At 38.0% G+C, this 22,208-nt stretch overlaps 1 protein-coding gene across 1 annotated transcript; it reads right to left on the bottom strand.

The window, feature by feature from the left end:
* Positions 1-1,193: 1,193 nt before the first annotated feature.
* trhr2 (thyrotropin releasing hormone receptor 2) lies at positions 1,194-21,912 on the bottom strand. The gene is made up of 6 exons (XM_033967551.2): positions 21,824-21,912; positions 18,386-19,185; positions 16,236-16,368; positions 16,005-16,156; positions 10,421-10,535; positions 1,194-3,345 (listed from the first exon to the last, which is right to left on the bottom strand). Exons 2-6 carry the CDS (start codon positions 18,748-18,750, stop codon positions 2,797-2,799), a joined length of 1,314 nt encoding a protein of 437 aa, XP_033823442.2. The 5' UTR covers positions 18,751-19,185; positions 21,824-21,912; the 3' UTR covers positions 1,194-2,796.
* Between the last annotated feature and the right edge of the window lie 296 nt (positions 21,913-22,208).

Below are 22,208 nucleotides of genomic sequence, written 5' to 3' on the forward strand. Positions count from 1 at the left end.
GCTGCATGAAGTGATAGGATGTGACAACAATATTCTTGGCCTATACTTGTTTGAATGTAATAAAATTTGCCATATGAAATGTCATTATTGATGTGACCCAACCAAAGAGAGACACACTTGAGGGCCGACTCAGACACCTTCACTGTGCCAATGCCACTTACTTTCACTGACCCTCTCTTTACAGTCGTGTCTGTGCCATCTGCTAAATAAATGCTTATATTTCACACATCATATCTCACTGGTGAACTGACACCTTCACTCATGGGGTTAGTCAAGTCAAATTCTCCAGAGGCAATTGATTAACCACACCATGCAGAAAGAATACACTTTTTTGGGTTTGGATCGCCAAGAGAGTTACAGATATCTTGCTGTAAAATGTTAATAGATGCTTCCTCTAAGTCTGTTTCAGCACAATGTCAAGTTGTCAAAACAAATCCAAACAAAGCAGGGCCTATATTGTGTTTTCTGTCAGAGCCGAGTTGAGAGTCTAGGGGATAAATATGTAATTCCACAGCATACATCTCTATAAGACACCATGGTGGCATGGTGAGAACATTTTCAAAATGGTAAGAACATGATTTAGAAAAATAACACAAGATGTCAGATTCTGAGCTTGAAAATAAAGTTACAAGTTGGTTTTCTTATCTTGAACACTATTAACTTAACACAATAGAAAGAAAAACACCTGTAAAATGGCAAGTGCCAGTCTAACTGTAACTTAAATTTCTTAAAACACTGAATGAATCACATTTAGTCATCAAGAATAAGTCAGCAGTGGCTAGTTTTCACTGACTAACTCTAAGGTTGAAGGTTTGATTCTTGCTCCCAGTGGTAACATTTCACGCACCTTTCTTTTAATGTGGTGTGTGAGAATAAAATTTGTAACAGTCGGAGTCATAGACATATTCATCAGTCTGCCCTAGGACAGTTGTGGCTACAAAAGTAGCTTAGTGCCACCGAGTGTAGAGAGTGAATGAATAATGCACGACATGAAAAGCCACCTTCATCACCTGGAAGCGATGCATCCTGTAGTTAATAGACTAATGGAATTCTTCTTGGCAAAGCATGCTGTTATTCAAAAATAAGGCATTATCAGTGAAACATTTATTCATAAAATAACAATGTTAAATATACATATAAAGCTCACATATCTTTTTTTCAAAAGAGACACACAGTCATTGTAAACTCTAGTGATCACAAGTGAGAAGACTGGCAGCTCTCCAGGGCTAAACCATGACACACTCACACTTCCACAACACTACAGCAAGAACCATCCACATACACGACTAACTCACATACTATACAGCAAGTTTGTATTCAAGTTTGCACCAGCAAGCTCATGGTGAGTCATTGCTGGACTAATGAAAAATCATCGTGTTAGTCCACTGTAGCCGCCAGGGACAGCAAAACAAATGGGCTGTTTTCTGCCCAGTCTTTGTATTAAACCAAGGCAGGCAATGTTTTTTGAATGAATGACCGCAAGCATCCTACATACATGGAAATCATTTAGATTGTGTTAATAATGAGACAAGCAGCAGACAGAAACACCATCTCTTACTGCCACAGTAATCAAGATTTAAAATATTCACATAGCTTTGAAAAATACACATACTGAATATTCCATACAACAAAAAGTACTAAATATACTGCATACAACTTATTAACACTTGATACTATATTTAATCATTTTAAGTCATAATAATCATTTATATAAAGTAACTTCTGTCTGATCACATTTTATATTGAATTATTTGATTCACTCTGAAGTCTTCTCTGCATAACATAAAAAAACAACAACTGCAAATATAGAAAATTAGCTGTTAAAGCCTCTTTTTACAAACACAAAACCACATTCAATGATAAATCCATACACTTTATGTGTTGTTCTTGGGACGTTAGAGTTTAAAGGGTCAGCTGACTTACAGGACAGGGTCCTTACACCTGCACAATTCCTTCAAATTACTCAATATACACTAGTATGCACACAAAACAAAAACAAACAAACAAACAAACCAACAGCACTCCACTTGTACTAAAATATATATGTAATACTGTATGTTTTTCTACCCAAGATTCTCTCACTAGAGCACAGGTTAAAAGCACAGTTGTCAAGGTGCATGCATCAAGAAGAATCTGTGAACATGAAACTGCTAATTAGTATTTCACAGTAAAGATAGAACTCACTACGTACATGATGTACACTGTACACAGATCAATAAACAAAGTGAGTTATAACTGTGGCTCTACAGAGGATACTCCACAATTCCGGCCTCTGTGCCCCAGACTGTGGTCCATGTCCATGTGGACTGTCCCACAGGATCTACTGAAACAGTACACCTCTGCAGGACTTCATTGGGATTGGCCAAATATAATTTGTGACTTATAAAAGCTATAGTGCATGTGCTTTTCTAAAAGTAATTAATAAAGCTATTTACATAAAACCACCATCCTCCTCAAAGATGTTTCATATTTACAGAAGACATAGCCATCCTATAACTAAATTAATTATTTGTAAATTACATTTCAATCAATCCGTAACTATAACTGACCATAGAATTGTCTTCCTTTGTCCAAGTTAAACATCAGAGTATTGGCAGTGATTAGCATAGACGATGTGTTAATTATGGGTGGCAGTGACATGCCTATGAAAGACATCTAGTTATAGAATTCTTGAGATCATTGCTCGAACTTTAAGCTATATACCACAAAGCAACACTATGTCAGTTATGTTACTTACTTACACTGGGCAATGTAAAACAATGTGCAAGACCCTCTTTAAAACATGTTATGAATGCTTCATATTTTTGTCATTTTGTGCTGTTCACTTGTTATGACTGTGCTTGGAACTGTCACTGTGTTGTCCCCTGCCAAATGTGTCTTCTCCTCATTCACCACTGGGGGCAGAGTGTCAAATGTAAAAGCCATTGGGGGCCCATCATGTGCTTTTGTTCCATTAACTACAATCTGAGCGCGACCACTGCCATTGTGCTGTGGACTGATCTCCAGGTGCTTTTTGACTTTTTCTTTATCTCCATCTTTGGGTTGGGAACTTCGTGTGTCTCTAACTGTGCCACACCCGCTCTGTAACATTGACATGGTCCGGTGAGCGCCATCTGGCCTCTGGCAGCGGTACAGCCCCCGGAAAGCCGAGCGAAACTTCTGCGACATGGCGTTGTAGATGACTGGGTTGATGGCACTGTTGGCGTAGATGCAGGTTCGGCAGAAGAGCAGGAACCAGGCATCCAAATAAGGAGTGGACACAAAGGAGTTGATCAGAACTAAAGTCCGGTAGGGCATCCACAGCAGTGCAAACAGGATCACAACCACAGCGAGCATTTTAGTCACCTGGGAGATAAAAAAACAAAGGAAATGTTCAACTTTATTTTACAGATGTATTCACCTATGTAAATATTAGGCCTAAGAAAGTGGGCACTGAGCACACATGGTAACATTTGAAGCATATGTTTTTTCTGTTAGTCCAAAAAACAATGTTTGAATCAAAAAAGAACATCCACCATAAAAACCTACACCAAAATGAAAACTATGCAAAAATGTATACCCCAACAAATCAGTTGTTCTATAATTTGGCAGATTTTTTATCTAGGTCCCTTATCCTGCTACAATGAGTCACTGGAATTTATTTTACTTCACCGATTAAATTATAATGTTTTTTTCTGTTTTTATTTAACTTGATAAAAAAAAAAAAAAACTTAAGATTTTTAAACTGATCTATTTAAAATATACATATATACTTATATATGTATATTTTATTAATATATACTTATAGTCAAGGCAAGGCAAGTGTATTTGTATAGCACAATTCGTACACAGAGTAATTCAAAGAGCTTTACAGAATAAGAAAGAGATTAAAATCACACAAATCAAAACATAAATAATTACAAATAATCATCATAAAATTAACATTAAAACAAAAGAGTGCAGGATAAACACCTTTTTGTCGCATGCACAGCTAAACAGAACTGTTTTGAGCCTGGATTTAAACATTATGAAAGTAGAGGCCTGTCTCACATCTTCAGGAAGATTGTTCCAGGTTTTAGCTGCATAAAACTGAAACACTGATTCCCCATGTTTAGTCCTGACTCTGGGCACCAGCAGGAGGCAGGTCCCTGAAGTCCTCAGAGTGTGAGATGGTTCATCACTAACATGTCGGAGATGTACTTTGGTACTAGGCCACGGAGAGACTTGTTCACAAGCTGAGCTGCTTTAAAGCTTGTTCTTTGAGTAACACGAAGCTAATGCAGAGACCTGAGCACAGGACTTATGTGCTTGTATCTCCTGGTTCTGGTCAGGACCCGAGCAGCAGTGTTCTGGATGTACTGCAGGTGTCTTAATGCTTGTTTGGAGAGGCCAGTGAACAGGCCGTTACATTGGTCTAACCTACTGGAGACAACTGCATGGATAAGTCTCTCTAAGTCTGGTTTTGACAGTATACCTTTGATTTTTGCAATGTTTTTAGGTGGTAAAAAGCTGCAGATGTTATTGATTTGATGTGGCTGTTAAAGTTCAAGTCTGAGTCCATTATTACCTCTAGATTTCTAGCCTGATTTGAAGGTTTTAGAGAAAGAGACTGGAGGTGACTGCTGACACTTTCTCTTAGTTTCTGTGGGCCAAAGATGATGACTTCAGTCTCGTCTGAGTTTAGCTGGAGAAAGTTGTTTTGCATCCTCACACTGATCTGTTGGATGCAGCGGCAGAGTGAATCCACTGGTATATAATATAATAGCTTGACCAAAGTAATGAGTACATTTACATAACCAGAATATATCAACTAGAATAATCATATTACCCAATAATTAGATCTGATTATTGCTATGTTTACAGGGGAAATCTAATTATGACATAGTGGACATGGGTCAGTTCATTATAACTGACTGTACTTGTACATTAGTACTGTACTAGTACTCTTGTATTTTGAATACACAAGTGCAACGAAAAAAAAAAAAAAACTCTTTCCAAACTTTTACATTTTTTTCATTCATATTTAACTTTGCCACATTTTTTTGCATAATATTCCTTGTCAACACCTGCACAATCAGAAAGAAATGAGATTACTCAGATGGAACTGTTAACATGACATTTCAATAATCTGATAACTCAGATTAAAATCAGATAATGATCCAATTTTAGGTGTGCATGTAAACATAGCCAGTGATACAGGGAAGTTGATGAGGTGTATGGGATTACAAAATTAGAGCTTTTTGTAGGTTGCTTGTGTGTTTATCTAATGCTGAGGTGGCTGTCCCTGGCTTAGGCTCACCTCTTTATCTTAAACAGCATTTGGCAGTGCATTATACCTGCTATCTTCTCCTGGCCCAACACTTAGTTTATACCTGAGTCTTTCTGTTGTGGTATGGACTATGGCACAGGTATAGGAGCACACAAGATGTCACTAAGCTGGAGGAGCAGGGCTGGTGTGTGCTATTACTGGGACTGATAAGACTAATCACTCAAGTCTTATAGGTCCACAACCTCTATCGCTCAGCACCATGGCCACCAGCAGGGGATAAAAACACACATTTACAGAACTTCTTCACGTCAAATGGGCCAGTACAGGTCAGGTGGCCAACGTACAGTTTGGTTGTCCTTCCATTTTTTTCCCTATCCTGCATAGGCATAGGTAAAAAAATATATATATATATTAACAGTATCAAAATCACAACTGAACCTGGGTTGCCAGTGAAAGTTCAGAACCTCTAGAATTCACTCACTCAGCTGCAGAGGCTGCACTAGCACTGATTAATGATTGGCTGTAGGTGCTGGGGTTTAGGTAGTGAAGTTTCAGATCAGACAGAGTCATTTGGGTTTAAACTAAGTCCGGCACTAAGTCCTGAGGGGATCATTCTGTTTTATGATTGGATAATCATCTTCAGAATCAAAACACCAACAATTATAACATAGACAACTTGTCCATCAAGTCCAATGTTTCTGTAAGAATAAATTTGCATTATAATTGTTACCGGTAAGAACTATATTTACTCTGAACATGTCATATCTGGGGACACAGATAGGTCATGTTTGTGGAATTTAAAATCAAAATCTTACATACAGTTCTTTTATATTATAACCTGGAAGTAGTGGCAGACATTTGACAGATACTGTAAGAATGTCTCAAAGGTGTTTCCTGGTGTAAAAAAAAATGTTTTCAACCCTATACCTTTTCTTACCTCTCCTAAATTTAACACATTTTTCTACATTCTTTTAGCGTGTGAGTCATTTCTCTACACTTAACTTCATATTGAACAGTTGCTGCTATCAGACTGAGCAACCACCCCACTCATGCATAGCTCTCGACTATTTTTAGCGCATATACAAGGCTGCTGTAATCATCTGATGGAGATGTCCTGTCAAGTGAGAAGTGACAGGAGCCAAGTGAGAACATCTGTGACACTTTGAGTAGCACTAACTCATTATGCAAATCCCCTGCTCTTTGAGGAACCCAATGCGCACAACAGATTATAGGAGAGAATCTGACGGAGTGTGGACCAGAGGATGAGGGGAGGGTCAATGGTTTCACAAATAAACAGCTGATAGGAAATCCCCATTAAACATGGACAGTACACTTGTGACGTGAGAGGAAACATGTATATGGTTATTGTTGTTTTGTTTTTTGCTATTTAAATTAATATAATTTTATTGTGGTTATTACATGCTTAAGTTAGAATGTTGAAGTTCAGAGACAGGCTACAGAAAATGAATAAAAGAAAAACTGAACAAATCTTGAAATTATTGCATCTCCACAGATATGACCAGGTGGTGAAATCTTGTCTCCATGGATATAGAAAGTTTAATGCCAAGCTGTGGAAGATTCCAGGCAAACAGCTCCAAAGGCTCAAACAGGTGGCTGACACTCCACCAGAAAAGATATGCAATCTTCCTTTAAATTAGAAAGCATATTTTTGAGTTCTTGTCTAAGTTGGAACCAGTGTGTTGGCAAATATCTATGCTACAAATGCTTTTGTTCATAAAATGGGTTAAACAATTTAACCGGGTTAATCACATTTTAGATACATGAATATCTGGCAAAGATTCTTTATCTGTAACTGATGCCCCAGCTGACCCACCTGCTGCTTATACATAGAACGATTATTCACAGTGAAATGAAATTGTGAGCTGTGTTGAAATTCAAGGTGTGAATGTTCTGAATATGTCCTTATGATCACACATTTGAATGATATGTAAAATGGCTGATGATGACAAATACATTGGCATATTTTTCTCGATTTTTAACATTTATATAATTTACTACTTATTTGAGAAAACAGTTTAGACATTTTAATTACCTTTCAAGCCTTAGTGAAAAACATTACTTTAACAGTTGCAATAGATGGATGGTGACTAAACACATTGAAATTCCTTTGACTCCTCTCATCTTTTTTTACAATCAGAAGCTCTCTGGCCTGGCACTATTGCAGTGAATGGCAATCCATTAATCCTAATACAATCTGCCCTGAGGTCCATCCATCTTGACTACAGTGGCGTGTCTCTTGCCAGTTACTCAGAGGGGTAGAGAGCAACAAGCCCTGTAGCTCAGAGCAACATCACTTATACGCAAAATACTGGTGAACTTGAAGGTGATCTCAAAGCATTTCATTGGTTTAATGGCAAAACACTTACAGTCAGCTTCAATTATACAGATTTTGTTTGCGAATAAGACAAAAACCCTGGTTGGCCACTGGCAATGTTTTTTGTGTGACTTACCATAGCCTACTGGATTTGTAATGCGACAAAAACAAGGAGCAGGAGGTTAGTTTGTAAAATGATTTGATTTGGTGAAGACTTCGCAGGTGCATTCTTTGTAAACTAGCCAGACGGTGAAGACACACACTGGACACACACACATACTCCAACAAAATGGAACAATGCCAGTGAGTTAGTGTCAGCGCAAATTGATTCTTAAAGGGGGTGCTCCAAAGGTTTTCATTTAATAAAGTAAGATCAAGATAATTCTTGCCCCAGTTCATATATTATAATAGCTCTTAGCGTCGAAAAGAGACTGCTGTGTTCAATATAATTATAAAGTGATATATCATCCACGAACCAGGAAGTGACACTAGTGGGCTGTGCATGCTAGTTGTTGTTAGCAGTGGCATAAGTGCAAAATACCGCTCATAAATTCATCACAGTGCATTTTAGAATATAAGGATAAGTTTAGACTGCTGCAAACTAATTAAAATGGACAAGATTTAATAAATGTTCTATTTTTTCATCTGACTGAAACTTTTGTATACATTTAGACATTTGAGTTACTAAATTGACTTGATCAACCAAGTAAACTAAACTATAATTAATGTAAATAATACAGATTCATTGTTGGGGCACCCTTTAAGTTTATATACCTGTGCTAATTTTGGATAAAAACCTGTCCTAGCTGTAATGCAGAAAGATAATGTCGAAAAATGAAAAATGAACTATGGAGGTCACATAAAAACAACATCAACTATTACTGTGCTGTATATAGATCGATACTGGAGCTTTGGGTGGAATGGGCAGGAGTGTATTCCTTTCTTCTGCTCTCCTTCACATCACACCTTATTAGACGTCCACCGTGCTTTATGCTTTGGTGGTCACAGCTTGAGCTTGAGCTTCAGACAAAATCAAATGGTTGATTGGCACGTTTGATGGTCCAAGCAGAGAAGACCACCGCTGTGCTAACAGTCCTGCCTTTCCAATACAACTATGCTTTTTGTAATTCTCTCAAAGCCCTTTGTCATATGTGCTGGATCACGAAGTGGATGGGGGGAAGGGGGGGGGGGGGGGGGGGGGGGGGATTCTTTATGAGAATCTCTGTTGTATATGAAGGGAATACAAAACTTTATCAACCTGAGCAATATCACAGCAGTGAATAGTGCTAGAGGGCCATTATGTACCTCTAGTATCACTGCATTATCACCTGTATCTGCCTGGACTCCTATCTCTAAAACAAAGAGCACACAGATGTAATAAAATCTACAAGAGCATTTTTTCTGAAGTTTGTCATGAAGCCTTAACATCAACACTAACCCAGAGGTTTTTATAATCACTCAGTGCTATTGTATGTGAGCACTTATTGTTCAAAGTAATTGTGTCCCAAAGAAAGAGAAGAATAGATAACATTTGGAGATTTAGTCTGGTGTGTATTGTGCATGCAAAGTTTTTGTTTGACAGTGGTGCCTCTTGGCTGCAAGCATCAAGTATTGATATATTATATATAATACTTGATTATATATAATAATTATATTATATGTTGAACATGACACATGTATTTATAGGCGCATTGCACAGTACAGAGAAAGCATACAGTACGGATTATGGATTGTGTGTATTTCTCATAAGATTCTTAAACACATAGAGTATAAGAAGTGGCGAAGAGTTCAATAAAGTGGAGAGGCTGAATGCTCCATAAGTGGACCTCAAGTTAATCCTTGGTAGGAGTCATTAGTCTGATGATTCTACTACAGATGGATGCATGAGTCAGTTTCTCAGAATCAGAGACAGGAGAGTTCTGTATTTATGTCTATGTCTGAGAAAGCTAGACCTATCTAACTGTGCAGATTTTTTGCTAAAAGTTGTGTTGGTATGGAGTAGTTGATAAAGCATTTGGGGTTTGTTGTTATAAAAATAATTAACTTTTCGCTGTTGTGCACAGTAGGTTATTATCGTCATTGAAGTTCTGAAAAGGAAACAGCAAATGCATGGTTGGGCAACAGCAAAGGTGACTGTGGTTTCTGTTTTTCTTTTGGTTCATTTATCGTTTTCTGTCAATTACGCAGTTATCTTGTCCTTTGAAATGGTGTAATTTTGGGCCTTGATGCACACAAGTTGATTGATTTTTCAAAATTGAAGTCTAAATTGAAAAATACAGCAGCAAAATAAGAGACTGAAACTACTAGACTATTTTGTGAGCAGAAGTTTGTTTCCATCTTGGTTTCCTCCACAAAAAAAACAACCTTTCCTGATACAAAGCTTTCAAATGCACTCAAGAGTGGGGGCAGTATCTGACAACAAAATAATGAAAACATCAACTTCACTGAGGAACAGCTATTGCCATCTCGTGTCAGGTTTGAAATATAGTGATAACATATTTGAGCAGTTAAACGCTTATGAAAATAAACAAAGAGCAAAGTGCCCCGAGAGTGTATTGCAGACTCAAGAGTCTGGAGCAATCTCAACAGTGCTTTTCAAAAAAGGCCCTTTTTTACTCCGTTCAAAGAACCCATTACCAATCCAATTACCTCCAGGACTCGTAACGGGGGACGGACTGCCACCAAGAGGGCACTTTGCTGAGGCTTTGGATAGCAGGGCATCATCAGGGCTACACACATATATAACACCTGAGTCAAGAGTGCTGATGTGAGGTGGGTATTGGAGCGATAAGAGCAGGTTGGGTACACACAGGGTAAATGTGGCCAGGAACACTAACCTGTTTCCTGGAAGAGTGCCCAGAGCGAATGGGACGGCTTCCGCTGCTGTCGGGACCCTCTCTACAGCTGCGGCGTAGGGTGGTGGCACTGGCCTCAGGGTGGTTGGGCAGGGAGCTGGAACATAACGCAAATGTCACCTCTGTCTGAATATTATTAGCAACACCACAGTGTTCAACTCTCATCACTGCGACTTTTGGGGATTTAGGGGTTTAGCCAAATAACCTGAAGGGTAACCAAACATGACAAAGCTTCTTTTCTTGGCGCTTCAGTTAATTTAATCTCAGTTAAATAAACTTTGACTATATGAGGGAAGTCTTATCAGGATTACTGCTTGTGCTGTGAAGCATAAATGCACATGACAGAAGTATCAAACACCCACTGCGTAAATCCACTGTTAATTCTTCCATAACTCACTCACAATTGCACTCTTCATTAATATATGGACTTGTTTGATGAAATAATAATAATAATGATAATATTAATGCATTAGATTTATAGTGCCTTGAAGACACCCAAAATGCTTTACACTGTCTTATTCATCATTGATCGGGGAGAACAATCTCAATCATCGCTGCTGCTTCTTGTTGTTATCAACACCTCACTTGTGCACTGCCAATGTGCAATCCTGTTCTGTAGCACGTTTTTGGGACAAAAACCTGCTACAGAGCAGATCTGTTCTAGACAGTTGCTCTAGCCTTGTGCGGACGCAGTGGTGGGACGTTTTTCTTTTGGCCTAGTGTCAAGTATGACATTACTTGCTGGCTTGACGCACTGTGACAGCTATCTACTCTTGGAAGTTAGGATGAGAGAACTAAAGAATGGCATCTCCTTACTGACTCAACCCCAGAATCAGTCTCATGAGCAGCTCCTTGACTCGGTGGTGACAGTGGAAAAATGTAAGTCTATATCCATTGCCATGACGAATGAATTAGATGCAACCACAGCTGTTCCCAGTGTAAACTCTTTTACTGCTGACATAGGATGCAGTCAGCCAACCTCTACCTGTGTTCAGTATGATACATGGGATTGTCATGGTGCTGCTAAACCAAAGGGTCCAACTTCCTCTACCCCCTTGCACAAATGTTCCCTTGTTACAAATATTAAACCAAAGAGAAAATACTACAAAAAGTGGAAAAGAGGGCAAAAGGCCTTAATGTGATTAATCATCAATCAGCTTGGCGTCATTTGGTAAGGAAATGGCGTTCTTCACTAAATAAGACCTGCCACTAGTTTCTCATCAGTTTGTCTATGGTAGGTAGCCATCCCATGGGCTGAAACTGAGTGCTAACTTAGAGCTGAGGTATCAAACATAAACATGGTGCTCACAGACACACTGTTAAGTTGTGTGGACATATTCACTGTGATAGTGCCCATCAGCTCCAATGACATTAAACTACAAAGGACTGAGGTGTTGGAAAGTGACTTCAAATTGCTTATAGACACAGTGTAAAAGTCGGAAAAATAATATGGAATGCCAATTCTAGTCCCCAATTTCAGTGACACAAAGTTTAATTGGATCCACCAATTTCACTTTATAGCAGAATAGAGTTATAGCAGTTCTCTAGGAATTTTTTTGTGGATAATTTTTGGAGAAATAATCTATTTTACTATTTTACAATGTCATTCATTTAAAGAGGGTGAGGAAAAACTGTTGAGTGACAATATCAAATTAATGCTAGAGTCTGCACCTATCAGGCTTACTGAATGAATCCTTACGTATAAGATAAACAGCATGTCATGTTACTCTTTGACAAAATCAACACCAGCCATAGAAATTTAAATAAAGACACACTCATTTATGTAATCTTAACAAACAAACTCCATAATTATATGGCAAATAGCATTTTCCCAATGGATTTTAGTGACCCATAACTGGGTGTATTCAAAATAGAAAAGTTAAAAAACTAATCTGTGTCTAAAGGGTGTGTAAAGGTGAGTGTTAGGAAAAATAAGTGTTGTCCTAACGAGCCTTGGAGTTGCAAAGAGAGGCAGGAAACTCTGGATGTCTGAGGCAAGAGAAGTTTATTTACCATCAATTTGGGACCCGTGACTTAAATACTCAACACTGCACGTTAGTATTGGATGTTCAAGCCTGACTATGCTTCCACACAAGGACGTTTAAATAGGAGTGAAGAAGGACATTTACATTTAGTACATTTACATACATTTAATAAAACTGCAGACCAACATACACCTAAAAGAAAAATTTTAATGAAAAACTCTTAAAAGAAAGAAATGCTGCCTTGAAAACTGCGCACGCAACTAGAGGTTTGGATTGGGCATTTTTTAGAGAGTCACAGAAATCCAATGTTCTGGAAGACAGTAAGACCCCTCTCAGAACCTTGTATTTACACATTACTGTTACGTACTGGCATTCCATTATCTTGTGAGTATTTCCTATTTATGCTTGTTTTGGGGCGTGGTTGGTCACAGTATAAATAGGCGCATTCTTGCTCTTGCTTGCACTTACTGCGCACCACCTCACCCTGCACACCTGGGGGATTCTCGTGGTTAGTGTGCGCTCCACAGCTCTGACTGCTGCTCAGTGCAGGCCGCACCATACCTGTTAACTGCAGCTAGCTTTTTTGTGTTTGGCCTGGTGGGAACGGCTGTCTTGCTTTCGCCATTTGTTTGATGAGATTAGTTTGGGGATGTTTCCGGTTTTAGGTTAGTGATGTCGGCACCAGCTTCTACGGCCCTGTGCGGGGTTGGCCCAGTGCTGCATCCTTTTGTTCTGTTTGGCTGGCTCATCAGGTCCACCTTTCTGTTGTTACACGGGAGGTGGTTTTGGCCTTTTTAAAGTAAATTACAATTAACTTAAAATAAACTATTTAACTTTTCGTAACCAGTCTGACTCCTGCGTCCTCTTTAATATGTTTGATCCACCCAGGTTGTAACATATACTGTGGGCTCGTCTGGGATAGTGAATATCATAATATTCAACAATAATAATTAAATCTTTCTTTCTCCATTTGTCAATTTTGTAGATAGAGACATTATTCGGAGATTCCTGCAAATCAAATAATGCCATCTTTAGATGTCCAAATACAATCAAACTTACCCTGCACTTACCTATTAATTAATTTGGCCACTTATTAAGCCAGGAATGGATAGAGATATCGCTTGACTCCTGTGTCCTCTTTAATATGTTTGATCCACCTGGGTCGTAACAACTATCAACTGATATTTTATTAGATTCAACTTTATTATGTTGAATCTGAAGCTCTGGCAGATAACATTCAGATTTTCTCTTTAAGACTTTTCACTTAGCTCTTAAATGCTCTCCGCTCCATAGACCCACACAAGTCCACAGGAGCTCATGACCTTGATCCTATTATTAGCTGCACCATATTAATTCAATCTCTATTACATATTTTTAATTTATTCAATATTAATTCAAATGGCAGTTAAGAATTAAGAATCAGAATTATGGAAAACAACACGTTTTGCCTTTGCTCAATGTGAGACAACTAGAAATAATTTTCTGCCGATATCTAAATGACCTTGTGTTGCAAAAGGTTTTTAGACGAGTTGGTTGCAAATCAAGTTACAATTTATCTAAATAAATACTCAATTTTGAAGTCTTATCAATCGGGTTTCAGAAAAGAGCATAATACTGTCACTGCTTTTAAAAGACATTTTCACAGCCCTTGATAACATACAAGATTGTGTGACAGTTTATTGACTTAACTAAGGCTTTTGACTCAGTGGCTCAGTCCTCCTGAAGCACCTGAAGCACATTGGATTTGACAATGCTACATGTAATTGGTTCCAAAATTATCTTTCAAACTGAACCCAGGCAGTAGTAGCCGGCAGCTTTAAATCAAGTTTTTTATCTTCAAGCAGAGAAATGACCCAAGGCTCAGTTTTTGGCCAGTTACTTTTCACTATATTTATCAATTAGATTGATTGCCATTTAAGAGAAAGCCTCATACATTTATATGCAGATGATGCTGTGTTGTATCAAATGCTCTCTCTGCTAATCAGACGATTTTAAAACTGCAACAAGATTTTAATGAAATCCAGAATTCACTAAAAATTCTTAAATTATCATTGAATGGAACCAAAACACCTTTTTTTTTTTTTCTAAAAAACATTTAAGTGATGTGCAAAGTATAAATCTGTACTAAATGGTTTATTGATTGAAAGAGTCACCAACCATAAATAGGGTTTTGGCTTGACGAAAATGTATTGTTTAAAATACTTATCTCAGAATTATCTAACAGTTTAAAATAAAAATGACAATTTTATTATGGAAACAAACTTTGTATCCCACTGAATCACAGAAAAGACTACTAGAGTATGAAGATGTAATATACATGTAGACTTCACTCTCTACTTTGAAACCTTTAGATACACTCTGTAGCGACCATATGCCTGTGTCGCTTCGAGAGGAGTCCGGGTCCAGTACCTCGTTCTGACGCGCTGTTATTTGGAAGAATTGAATGACTCACGAAGTGCGTTTTATGGTGTTTTAATCAGTTGGTTCCACAATGTCTAAGCAGGTTACACATACAAAGATGGTAAGTTGTAGGCCTACAGAAACTGGTATGGTAACAAGCATAAAAATAAAGCGGTCAACGAAAAATACGGCTACCCGGCGTCTCCCCTCTCCACCTGTCAGACAGCAGGAAACCCGGTGCCTTTGTACCTCCCAGTACGTCACCCTTGCCCACGTGAACCCCGCCCCTTACGCATTGCCACAGCAACTAACACATCATATGGCTCCTACACACTCTTTCACTCAACCCTTCATTTCATAACAGGTGATCAATTTAAAAGCCATCACTGTACAATAGTAGGTTGGCCATCACTATCTGTCAAAAGAGAACAACATTATATAAAATATATTTATAAGGGATTACTTGTTAGACTGCCTGAATGTTTCACTTGCTTGTTGAACTTTGATACGGGAACTTTTATTTTAAGATTTCATGATTGTCTATGTCTAAAAACTGGCCTCACTAGAACTGAATTGGTTATTTTGCTTCCCAAAAATGGAATACATTTCAAGGGCATGCAAAACTGGATACATTGGTGCCACAAATGCAGTTTAATAATCTAGCGATAAACATTTATAATCACACCTGCACCTGTTTTTAATCTTTTAAATGGACTTTTGTAGTTATTTGGGGTTTTTTGGGGGGGGTTTTCTTGCATTGTTCTCTAAATAAAAAATAATAATCTGACAAGATCATGGTCACAAGTGTTATAAAATACCATTTTAACTTTAACACTATATTGCTCATGAGATGTAGAGCATGCACGCTGCCAAACGTCTGTGAAAGCTCTCCCAGAACATGACAAAGTATATGAGACTGGCCAGTAAGGATAAGGTAGAGTATTGTTTGAAAATGGGCAGCCACATATATTTACATACACATTTGTCACTGTTCTTATGTACATTATGGTTCATTCTTCTATTAGAAAAACAAACTATAAATAAAATAGTATAAAGTTCAGAAAAATCCAGCAGAAAAATTCAATTTCTTCAATTTGGCTTCTGAAATAAATTAAAGCTAGCTCATGTGAAAAGGTCCTGTGAGTCCTCTCTAGCATGTGCCAGTGTCCAGATGCACTTACCTGAGGTAGAGGATGTGTGCTATCAGACCGTAAAGCACAATGGCCAGGAGCAAAGGGATGACGTAGAAAATGGCAAAGTCAATGAGGTAGATGGGCAAATAGAGGTCACGCTTCACCCTGTAGCCACACTGCACCTGTCCGTCCTGCCCCACCTGCATGTCAAAACAGAAGCTTTGTTTGAAACCAGATTACCATAATTATATATTTGGCATTCTACTCTGCAACACTGACTTGAATGTCCACCAGGAAGAACCACAGCATGCAGTAGATACAGGTGAAAATCCAAACGCCCGCTATGATCCTCTTGGCCCGCGACACGGTGCACACTGTCTGAGCTTTTATGGGGTGGCATATGGCAATGTATCTGTTGGTGAGGAGTCAAATAACAAATCAATTCTAACTTCACTTCTAAAAATAAACATATTGGTGAATTACTTGATTTAGGTAGACATTTCAGAGACTTGCCCTATCTGTGTCCCTGGTACTAGATAAACCGTTGTTTATCTAGTAACTGTTTGTTATAATTTGGTGTTTTGGTTCTCAAGACAATTATTAAATTAAAAAACAGCCTTACATGAGTCTCTCATGTGTGTTTGTCTCAAACTACTACAAAGAGGAAATAATCATAAGATAAACCCTCGGAATAAGACAAAAATTAGAAATACTTAGAATACTACGAATAAGCTAAGACTGGAGTAAGTACATATATGAGTATAAAACTAATATCCTAATTGTTACAGTAATAATTCAAGTCACTTTATCTAATGTAGATAATCCTATGGCAGTGTTCATCCTACTTCATATATTGAAAGATGGCTCATGATAAAAGAATGTCTTTCATAAATTTTGTCATCAAGCTTTTCATGGCCACTCTATTATTTCAGTTTGAATAGAGTTTTGCTAATGCACCAAATAAGCACTTAAACTATCTGCTCAGGGACAAATAATGTCATAATCAGCCTCAACAAGGTAAAATATCACAACAATTGGTTCACAATACAAGTGGTCTAAAGGTCCCCTATTATTCTTTTAGTCATAGACGAAGGAGTAAATCCTATTGTTACTCTATGAAAATGCAAAATGTATTCACTGTTAAATGAAAACAATGTACTTTTAATAATAAACACTGCATTGGAAAGAACCAGCATAACTGTGATCCAACATATAGAACTCAAAAAAAAAAAAAAAAAGCAAAACAAAATATTGCATCTTTTGAATGGTGACAAATGTCAGGAAAATAACAGGAAACTGAAACCCATGTTCAACTATTTGAGATGGCAAATGCCCAGTTCTCCACCTGCATCACCTGCAGTCAATTCAGTACTATTTCTGTATTTGGGTTAATTTTGACTAATTCTGACCAATGGCAACAGTACCAGGAGGAGTTTTGAGGCTGTCCCCTATTCAGTTGTCTACCAAACAGAATTGAATTAATTTGAGACTTTCAAAATTGCAGCCTTATAACAATGCATTTCTGAAATAAAATGAAGCAAATCTGAGATAGCTCTGGTCTTACTGATATTTCTAAAACAGTGTTTTAAAAGAAAGGGCTGCAGTTTTGTCTGTCTGAAGCTCCTCTGGGCTGTGGAAAGCTCACATTAACTAAAGTGGTCACTGTTAACTGCAAAAGGTCAAAGTGCTAATTTAACTTGACTCTGGAGAATTCCATGTAATGACCGGGCTCAGAGCAACAAATTAGTAGCCTTGGAATATGGACAAAATGAACAGATAAATCTGCAATCACTTTAAGTATGTAGACCTAAAATTGTACAAATTAAAGATGCACTACTGTATAAGTAACTTTTCTGGTTGTCACCACATGTTTGTCTCCATGGAGAATGCATTGTTTTACCTGGAATGTTCAACATTATGGCATTAAATGTATTGCATTTATTCAATTAAGTTTATTGCTCAAAAAAACCTTGAAAAACATGTATTCTTACTGTGTGCAGGTCACGTCTTCACAGACCTGACCTGGCTAGGGAGCTTGTGTCCATGTAGATATAGGTTTAATACCATACCGTGGAACATTCCAGGCAAAGCAATAAGATTTTTATAGGGGCAAGCTGGTGGTGGATCCTCCCCCCGAAAAGTTACATAGTGCACCTTTAAAGCTCTTCAAGTCTTCTGATCATTTATTCTCGTTCATGTAAATGTTCAGCTGTTTTCATTACTCTGTCATATAGTCAGGACTGTTATTCCAATGAATGAACATGTACTTGTTTTATACATGAAATATCTTTACACTTGAAAGTTGATTGATGTGTAATTGGAATATATATATGTGTGCATGTGTGTGTGTAGCCTTTTAGCCTAATGTCCCTTTTAAATAGAAAATACACTCAATGAAACACAATGAAAATACACACACTGACACTAACCTCTCCACAGTGAATGCCGTGATGGAGCATGACGACACGTTGATGCCCAGATATTGCAGGTAAGTGATGCCCAGGCAGCCAGCCTGTCCGAACACCCACGTCCCCATCAGACTGTCCGCCACGTTGGGTAGTCCGGCCGCCACCAGCACAGTGAGGTCCGCTATGGCCAGACTCACCAGATAACAGTTTGTGGGGGTCCTCATGTGGCGAGTGGTGAAGACTACCATGACCACCATTATGTTTCCCACTATGCCCACACCACATACCAGAAGGACCAAAAACACAGACACAGTCTTGTACTCTAGAGATTCACTCACACTAGGGCTCAAGGAGATGTTGGTTGGGGTGTCCACGTTGTCAGTCATGTCTACAGGTTACATTATATAGAACCTTAGTAAGGAATTTCAATGGAGGGGAGCTTCAAAATACTAGAGAGTCAAACTGATATGTTTTGCCCTTGTTTATGTTAGTGAAGAACAATACAGTTTGTTCACAGTTTGTTGAGGTCGTGGAACTAATACTGTCCACTTCATCTGAGTTTTTTCATAATCAGATTTGGGGGCAATATCCCACTATATTGATCAATCTTCCTAATAAGCTATTCAACATCTTAAAATGGGCTAAGGGTAATTTACCAGGACTAATGAGTGTTTTGTTGCATTCAGAGTGTGTAATTTTATTCTTCTGTATCAGCAATACTGTCCTCCCTGTAGTTAATGTGCAGTAGAGACAGTAATAGGTCATTGAATGCAATTATGCTCCTCACACCATTTGCCCTTAAGTCGCTCCCACCGTGTCACCTGCAACGAAAAAATGAAGCCTGTTATTATGGTAAGAAATAGGGATGGACTTCACAGTAGACTTGGATTAGAAATGGACCTGACATTGGCGTGATATAGTACTGATTGCTTTTCTGAAGTGGTTGTAGTTATTTATAATGTAAATTATATGTGAACGTGTGATAATTTGTCACCGTCACCAAGTCACTCGTGCAGAAAGCTGAATGTAAAAGAGTACTGTCTATCACTGCTATCATGTGTTGCTTACATTTTCAAGAGGTGCAAACTACATACACTCTAGTCAGTTTAACAGTGTTTGTGAGTGTGTTTTAGGGGGTTTCATTTGGCTACTCAATCAGTGAAAAATGTTTAAGTCTTTCAGCTGTTTTAGTAAAAATCAATTTTAGTTTTCTTCAGTATTGTGAGCACAAAAATAAATATGTTACCCAGAAGCATGGCAGTCTATTATAAAAGAATGTATCTTGCGTTACTATGTTCTTTTTTCATATTTTGTTCATTGAATAAGAAAGTGTTTCATAATGTGATGCAGAATGATCAGAGACCCACAGGAAAGTACAGTTGCAAAGACTAGCACTAGGATGAATGGTCTTGTTTTCTTGAACACTGAAAGTCAAGGCTAAAATAGTTTTAAGTGAAGCCTTAATCCATTTTAGTGTGACATTAATAAGCAGTATTTTAATGAGTGTGTTTGGTAGTCCAGAGCACGTACTGTGACTATCAGCCATAATGACGCTCTCCTGGGCTCATTAGACACCAAACCAGCTTAAGTCTATATTAACATAATATTTTCAGAAAACAAAACACAGAAATGTGCCATCGGTTTATAGCTCCATTATACCATAACGATGCCTCCTAGAGAATTCACGCAAAGTTACAGTCACTGAATAACTAAATAAGTGAGTCCTGGGGTTGTTTGGTTCAATGTTTTTCAGATGACTGAAAGACCAATGATGCGCAAAATGCATTTATTAAAGGGTCTACATTGCCCTAGTGAGACGTTCAACACTCAAATGCAGTTTGTCACTCAGGTCAAAATTCTGTTCCCAGCCAATGAAGCATCTAAACTGTACAGAATTATTAAAAATTGCATTATACTGATTTCTACGACATGGAAGCAACCCCCCCCTGCACCAGTATATGTGTTTAGTTTAGGTATCATTGTCTTTTGTTGCACATTTTCCATTATAAACACAAACTGCCCCTCAGGGAAATAACAAAGTGGATATAAAATTTAACAAACTGTTGCTATTCCAATCATAAGTTTTGTTTTTCTGTTTGGAGGACTGTGAAACAACTAGAAACATACTTTTTCTCAACACGCCTACACTATAAAAATTCAGACAAACAATTCTAAGTACATCATTGTAAGTACTGTATCCACCTCTCTATGGATATTTTTAGTTGAAGGCAACACAGCAAAATGTGATTCAAAGTGACATCATTTGGGGTTCGCAATGACCTAATTGGGCATTTGTTTTTCAATGTAAAAAGTCACAGGTTGTTGGAAGTGCAGCAGAAGTCTAATTAACAGTGTATTTCACCAAAAGTGTTACTATTTGCTCATCCGCCCTGCCGCCTGGGACACACACTGGGCTTCCCTCAGGGGGCTGCCTCTAATAAATTGCAGTGGACACAAAATGAAAAATAATTTAGCTGCGTATTTCAGCCATCAATCAGAGCGCACTCATTTTGGTCTGCATTAGACAAGCAGCCCTGAGTCAAAGCATTTGTATCATTCTATTTGTGCTGCACTGGTGAATCACTTGAGGGTTAACTGCCCCACTGAAGGAGTGTCTATTGAACTACACTTTACAACCATACACACACGTACACACACATACACATACACACAACAGCTCAGGTTTGGAGATGGGGCTTTTGAGATTTGAAATGTCATGTTTCTACAAATGCCTCCCTCAATACTACAACATTTGCTAAGTACAAATTCCCCTTGCAAAATCCGATGATGCTCAAACCAATTACATTACTCACCACCACAAATATTAAAATCTAACTGTCATCCCATAATTTGTCCAACTCACCACGTAACATGCATCATTGAGGTATAAGGGTTGTAAAATGTCAAAGATTTTGATTAAAAAGAAAGAAAGAAAGAAATGGTTTTAAAATAATTTTGGAATTGTACAACACTTGAAAAATCACACACGTTTCACAATTTCAGTGGCATTAATCATTAGCAACAATTTTTTGAACACTATAACAGTTTGTCCTTTTAGTCATCCATTAAAAATTGTACCAAAATTAATCTCACTGAACACATATTACTACTAGACAACAAAGCCATCAGCAACAACCTCCAAAGTTTAACGAGATAAATGCAGACATTTGTGCAGTGAAATGAACTGAGTTACATAAGACCTGGACCCAGGTGAGGGGGTTCAGAATTCACTTCTGGTCTATTTGTCCCTCTTTGTGTCTGTCAACTACTGCACCCAGCAGACACATACTCAGTGCAAAACAGTATCATAGAAGCAACTTGTTTTATTCAAGTGTAAAAACTATGGAAAATGAATATTAATACATAACTGGATACATAAATAAAATGCACATATGAGTGTCATGTGTTAAGTCCCTGATCCACTCCAAACTTCTATAATGAAAATATAATTGCATTTACCTCCTGCTGTAATGTACTCGTGTGCTCTGGCCTGTGGGGCTGCAGGTGCCTGGTCCTTGATGCAGCGCGGCTCTGTCAGGTGAGTGAGGATGCCCACTGAGGTGTGTTACTCCACAATCCTTCGATCCACCTCGCACTTCTGTCAATAGTTACATTCTGCTCCACACAGAGGGAAGCTGTGCCTTCAAAATAAAAGCAGAAAACGATTCACTAATACTGTTATGATATATATATGCAGTAACATGATTTATTATCTATGGTGCCTACTGTATCTAAGTAAAAGTCAATATTGAGTTGAAAATAAAGAGGGCACTAATGTTACAATCTAATATCACAAATGCAACAAATGTACATCTTACATCTCGTAAATAAACTCAAACATGAA

This window comes from Periophthalmus magnuspinnatus, chromosome 6 (assembly GCF_009829125.3).
Source record: "Periophthalmus magnuspinnatus isolate fPerMag1 chromosome 6, fPerMag1.2.pri, whole genome shotgun sequence".
Taxonomy (NCBI): Eukaryota; Metazoa; Chordata; class Actinopteri; order Gobiiformes; family Gobiidae; genus Periophthalmus; species Periophthalmus magnuspinnatus.

What these genes read in the sequence shown, in the direction of transcription:
- trhr2 (XM_033967551.2), bottom strand. Translation starts at nt 18,750, where the DNA reads ATGACTGACAACGTGGACACCCCAACCAACATCTCCTTGAGCCCTAGT. An exon ending in ACGGCATTCACTGTGGAGAG is followed by an intron (nt 16,369 to 18,385) that starts GTTAGTGTCAGT and finishes CCTCACCAACAG; the next exon opens with ATACATTGCCATATGCCACC. An exon ending in GCACACATCCTCTACCTCAG is followed by an intron (nt 10,536 to 16,004) that starts GTAAGTGCATCT and finishes GTTATGTTCCAG; the next exon opens with CTCCCTGCCCAACCACCCTG.